At 43.6% G+C, this 6288-nt stretch overlaps 1 protein-coding gene across 1 annotated transcript; it reads left to right on the forward strand.

Annotated features, from left to right (window-relative positions):
* Window positions 1–467: 467 nt before the first annotated feature.
* Window positions 468–2827, forward strand: LOC148020788 (6-phosphogluconate dehydrogenase, decarboxylating 2-like). Its single transcript, XM_087698602.1, has one exon. The coding sequence runs from the start codon at window positions 561–563 to the stop codon at window positions 2019–2021; it is 1461 nt and encodes a 486-aa protein (XP_087554728.1). The 5' UTR covers window positions 468–560; the 3' UTR covers window positions 2022–2827.
* Window positions 2828–6288: the final 3461 nt, after the last annotated feature.

The raw sequence follows: 6288 nt of genomic DNA on the forward strand, positions 1-6288 counted from the left end.
CATTGGATGCCACTTTTGCTTGATGCACGTTTCCATCCATTTGTTTGTCCTAAGAGTGTGCAAGTGCCACAATACATGCTAGCAAATTACACTTGCATGGATTGTGGCAAGCCTCATAGTTGATGAGTGGATTGCCATGATGGAGTTCCATTATAGACTTTGTGAACTTGTCTTGGTGCATTAAAAGATCAGGGAGCTTGATATACTAGAAGTTTGTTGCACATGAAGGAAATTACAATGGTAAGGTTGTCAATGGCTCTCCTCTCTCTCTCTCTCTCTCTCTCTCTCTCCGTTTTAGCACCACGAGAGGAGACTTATGGGTACTACCGTTGAAGCAAGTCAATAACTTACGTGTGGCTAGGCTCTCGGGAGTGTGATCACCTAAGTCACCTTGATGGGTCCCTCCTTGTTTTTGCCAAGGGTTAGGTAGAGACGTGGTGGAACGCATCAGTACTTGGTAGCACGATAAAGTGAGGTATTGTCAAATGGAGTTTTAAGCGTAGAGAGAGAGAGAGAGAGCGCCCCTTTGGACATACCCTGCTCAGTGTTACCTGGTAGCCATGGCCAAGGATTCCCTTTCTCGAATTGGGCTCGTGGGGCTTGCGGTCATGGGCCAAAACCTAGCCCTCAACATTGCAGAGAAGGGCTTCCCCATCTCTGTCTACAACCGGTCCAGCAGCAAAGTGGATGAGACCATCCAAAGAGCCAAAGAAGAGGGCAATCTGCCTGTCAAGGGCTTCTATGACCCGAAGGAATTCGTGCTGTCCATCGCCCCGCCTCGTGCCATCATCATCCTGGTCAAAGCAGGATCTCCCGTAGATCAGACCATTGAAATCCTGTCAAAGTTTATGGAACCAGGGGATTGCATCATTGATGGGGGAAATGAATGGTATGAAAACACTGAGAGGAGGGCCATGGCAGCAAAACAAAAAGGCCTCCTTTACCTCGGCATGGGGGTTTCAGGAGGCGAGGATGGTGCCCGCCATGGCCCGGCCCTCATGCCTGGTGGCACTCCAGAAGCCTACAAGTACATTGAAGACATTATGGTCAAAGTGGCAGCCCAGGTCAATGATGGCCCTTGCGTGACATACATAGGAGAAGGGGGATCTGGCAATTTCGTGAAAATGGTGCACAATGGGATTGAATATGGAGACATGCAGCTTATTGCTGAAGCTTACGATGTGCTCAAGTCTGTTGGTGGATTGACCAATCAGGAGCTGGCAATGACCTTTGCAGAGTGGAACAAGGGAGAGCTGGAGAGCTTCCTGATTGAAATCACGAGTGACATTTTCCGGGTGCAGGATGACAAGGGGGACGGTGAACTTGTAGACAAAATTCTGGATAAGACAGGGATGAAAGGTACTGGCAAGTGGACTGTTCAACAAGCAGCTGAGCTTTCTGTCGCTGCCCCCACGATAGCATCATCTCTGGACTCAAGGTTCTTGAGTGGATTGAAAGAGGAGAGGGAAGCAGCAGCAAAAGTGTTTAGAGAGGCAGGCATTGGAGACATATTGACCACAAAAGATGTTGATAAACGGCAGCTTATTACTGATGTGAGAAAAGCGCTTTATGCATCGAAGATCTGCAGCTATGCACAAGGCATGAACATCCTAAGGGCAAAGAGTATCGAGAAAGGATGGAATCTAAAGCTTGGAGAGCTTGCTCGTATTTGGAAGGGGGGGTGTATCATCAGGGCTGTGTTCCTGGATAGGATCAAGCAGGCATATGATAGGAACCCCAAGCTGGCCAGCCTACTGGTGGATCCAGAGTTTGCCAAGGAAATGGTTGAGCGGCAGGATGCATGGAGGCGAGTAGTCTCTCTTGCCATCAGTGTGGGAATAAGCACTCCTGGTATGAGTGCTAGCTTGGCCTATTTTGACAGCTACAGGCGATCTAGGCTTCCTGCAAATCTTTTACAGGCCCAGCGGGATTATTTTGGGGCTCATACCTATGAGAGAATTGATCAACCAGGAGCTTTTCACACAGAATGGTCTAAGATTGCCAAGCAGTCAAAGATGTGATTTCAAAAACGGCTCTTTGTTTCTCAGACTAAGTAAAAACTTGCCCCCCCACAGACCCCTAACAGCCCATTGTCCAGCTATAGCAGACACCACAAAAGTTTATTAGTTGCACATTTGTGTCCTGACCTTGTGTAAGGGCAACCAAACTGATCTTCTGGAATAATTATTGCAAAAAAACTAAGCGTATGTATTATTATGCCCAATATAAGATATTTGCTGCACTTTGGGCTCGGATATGTTTTTTGTGTGTGTGTGTTTCAAGGTGTGGTAGGTAGCAGATTATCACAGAAGCAAGACAGGCATGTGTGCAGAAAACAGTGGACCAAGTGGGCCTCCAAAGCTGGTTGTGTGTTTTAGTTGAAAATCATTAAGAGGAAGATTCAGTGTGACATCACAACCCTTCAACTGTTTGACCTTTGGGATGATCACTGCTGTTGTTCTGTTGATTCTTGACAGGGCAGTTGCAGAGACACATTGTGCTTGTTGGGCTGCTCGTGCATGCAGAAACTGAGGAGTTTGGAGACTCTTCAAGTGGGCTGTGCATGTTAAACTGAGAATTGGCCAGTTCAGATCAATAGCTTATCTGCAATTCTACATAACCATGTTTATGTCGACTAGAAGTGAAATCAAATCCTCCATCTCAGCCACTATTGAGATTTTTTGGTCAAATTACAAACATAAAAAAGTAGTGAGATAATACAGACAAACGTTTTGCTCTCCAGGACTTAATATGTAACCACTTGTGGGCAAGTGTGCTTGCATGCACGTGTGTAAAATTGCAATAATGAAAATTTGGGCTTTCACATCGTCTGAGGATTCCCACTAGTTGTTTGTGTGTGTGTGTGTGTGAAGCTTAGCTGCTGGTTGCTTCTACTTTTCAGCATCCTGCTTGGCCTTCTCCTGCATGAGTGTAGCCTAATGGAGCTTTTCTCTTGCTGAGTGCAGCCTGCGGGGATATTTTCCAGCATGTCGGCAGCCTGTGTATGCTTCTTCTCAGCCAGTGTCAGCTTCTCTGTGTGTCTGCACCAGCAGCACTAATTGTGTCTGCTGCCCTTTTGACTCTGTGTGCAGCGCTGCTGCACTCTTTTCACCAGTGTGCAGGACCCAGCTTCTTTAATCTGAGTCTTCTCCTGCTCTCCTTTGACTGCTTTCTGTTCAGCCCCTCCTCTTCAGCCCCATGTGTGCGAGTATGTGTGTGTGTGGGTGTGTCTATTGGGTTTCTCTTTCATCGTTCAGCCAATTTATGTGTATATGTGAATATTCTTCCTATTTGGTTTTCCGCCTTGTGCAGTATGTATGTTGAGTTACAAGGCTATAGTTGTTAGATGTAGTGTCTGGCAACAATAAATGACTGCATCTTTTGACGGTGAAAGGAACAAATTCTATGCTGGACACAGTTTCTCAGGATGTCTAGTTTGTTTTTGATGGACAAACTAAATGGACCGATCCATCCTTGATTTTTAATTATACATTAAGCTGCCTACCATTGTTTCACCACTAAAGTATTCTGAGAGTGTAGTTACTACCTTTTTCCCAGGAAAATGCCTGCTGCCTAGGATGTGGCTTGGTGGATGCATTCAATTGTTGCTGGCCTTTTTGTGCAGGGTGTTTATTTTGCTGCTCGTGGTTTTATGATGTATTGCTCACTGATGGTCAGCACAAACGACTTTTGTTGGAGACTTGCCTGTTGTTTGGGACCCAACTTGTTCATGTTTTGCTGTGGTCTTTATACTTTATCTGGCATCATGTCCTGTGTGGGTTGAGGATGTGGATTTTCATATGTACTCATGAGAAAATCTATTGGGTATAGCAGCCAGTTTGCAATGCTGTTTGTGTCCATCAAAAACACGGATTTTGTATATATGAGATACTGACAAAGAGGAATTGTTGATGATTTGGATACAAGCGATTTTTTTTTGGATACTTCAACTGAAATAGGGAATGTCTGCAGGTGCATGCTTTGCTTGCTAAAAGTTTGGGCATGTCTTTGAAATGCCAATCAGTGTTGCATCCACTACTTGCAAATGCTGTCCCTCCTATGGAAAGTACAATGCAACAGTCAAAACTAAAGGATTTTCAAGAAATAGCCTTAGGTTGTCCAAACAAATAAGTAGAAAACTGAGGTTGTCACTCACCTAGTGCATGTGAATGATAATAATTTGCATTTAAAATTAAAATGAAAACAAAAAGTGACTTTTGTATGGTTGTTAGGCTCCTTGTCAGCAGGTGGTGCAATCTAGAAATTAGACTCCATTTCCTATGATGCATTCAACTAATGCACCATGCACTTTTGCAATGGAAAGTTGATCAGAGATAGTGAGAGGATCCTATAGCATAGAGCTTGATGGTGATACTTTTCATGATACAATTAGGACTGGTTGCATATGACATACCCGTGTATGATGGTGTAAATGCTATGTAGGACATTTGAGCATGGTTTTACCAATCAACAATTCATGGTATTTTGTCTTGAAATTTTAGGCCTCTAGGATTTGGATAAATGGAGGTACTTTTGGCACTATGTACGCATGATACATCTGGAGATAGTGTGTTTCGAAGGAGCGGTTATGACATCTTTTGTGCTGGTTTGCAGTAAAATCTAGGGGTAGCTATACTTGTATGATATACATTACAATGGGTTATGGCATTTAATGATGTATTGGACAGGTAGTTCATAGTTCTATGTTTTTGATGGTTTGCTATTTGATTTTGTAGGCATATATGCTTCACAACAGCTTGAAGATCGTGCCGATGTGGCAAGCTGTGTGTACTTATCCTTTGTTGCATAATCTCATGTCCTTTGTCTACATGACAGGAATCAAAGTCCTTTTATCCCATGATTGATATACATTTATTTATTTATTATTTATTATTTATTATTTTTAAAAATTCCAAGAGGAGAATGGTTGAAATACCATGTATCAGAACCATCCTCACCACCTTTCCTAGATTAGATGAGAAGGGAGTAAAGTAAGGGTGGGAGGTGGCTGTGAGGGGCTAGAAGAATGAGGCCACCTCATCAGGGTGAGCATGATGGCTATCAATAGAAACATGAGAAGGATAACAATGCGACACCCAAAAAGGAAATGGCCGATTGACTGTGAGTGTTAGGATCCCCAGGGGGGAGAAAAATGCTTCTGAGGTGATAGCCATTAACCAAAAAGGGACCATTAGAAGCATCGATGGCTTGCACTTAGACAGAGCCATTAGGGTTGACAGCAAATACCTTGTAGGGGCCCATTCAACATTATTGTAGTTTTCCTAGAAACTTGCAAAATTGTGAATTATAGGTGAGGACTAGGTCATCTTCCTTGAATTCCTTATACTTGATGAAACTGTCATGGTAAGCCTTCTGTTGAGCCTGTGTGGCTTCCATACATTGTAGGGCCATCCTATGAGTATCGTCTAGACATTCCAAGTGCAGGAGATGACACTATAGGGACTCATCATTGCCTAGACATTCTTTGATAGCCACTCACAGAGAAGGTAGATCGAGCTCTATAGGAAAAATGACTTTTGTACCGTACACAAGTTGGAAGGGTGTCTGTCCTATAGTAGCCTTATGGGAGGTTCTGTACTCCCAGAGGGCCTCTGTAAGTTGATCATCCTAATCACAATGATGTGCAACAATTGTCCTTATCACATTCAAGAAAAGGATGTGATTGGTAACTTTGACTTTGCTATTAGCTCTGGGATAATAGTAGGGTGTGGACTTATGATGGGTAGATCTTATAAAGCTTTATTAGTTCTTCCATAATCTTGTTTGGAAAGTGAGTAACTCTATCACTTAATAGCTCTAGAGAACTACCAAAATGATTGATGATTCTTGTATAGGAACATGGCCACACTGTTTCCATAGACCAAAATGTATATATTCTCCTTCCTTTTGGTTGGTGGATCAATGGGGCTAGCAAGGTTGATGTCCCACTTCTCGAACGGCTTCAAAGGAAGGAGGGGATGCATTGATGTGGCACTAGTTTTGGTGGGTTTCTCCATCCACTGATAAGCATCGCAACGTTTGCATTAGTCATAGGTATCTTTGTGGAACCTCGGCCACCAGTATCCTATGAGCAGAGCCTTTTTGGCTATCGCTTCTCTTGCAAAGTGTCCTCAACATGGCTTATCATGGCATGCTTTTACCACTATCCCAATCTTGCCTCCTGCAACACATATTCAAAACACTTTATCTTTGCCTTCCTTGTATAGAGCACCACCTAACAAGGTGTAGGGAGCCGATTCCAATAGAAGCTGTACACTTACCATGGGG

Source organism: Lygodium microphyllum, chromosome 18, assembly GCF_053477565.2.
Source record: "Lygodium microphyllum isolate KBCC chromosome 18, Lygodium_microphyllum_v1.1.10, whole genome shotgun sequence".
Taxonomy (NCBI): Eukaryota; Viridiplantae; Streptophyta; class Polypodiopsida; order Schizaeales; family Lygodiaceae; genus Lygodium; species Lygodium microphyllum.

Excerpts from the sequence above, each read along its gene's own strand:
- LOC148020788 (XM_087698602.1), top strand. The coding sequence starts at position 561 with ATGGCCAAGGATTCCCTTTCTCGAATTGGGCTCGTGGGGCTTGCGGTC.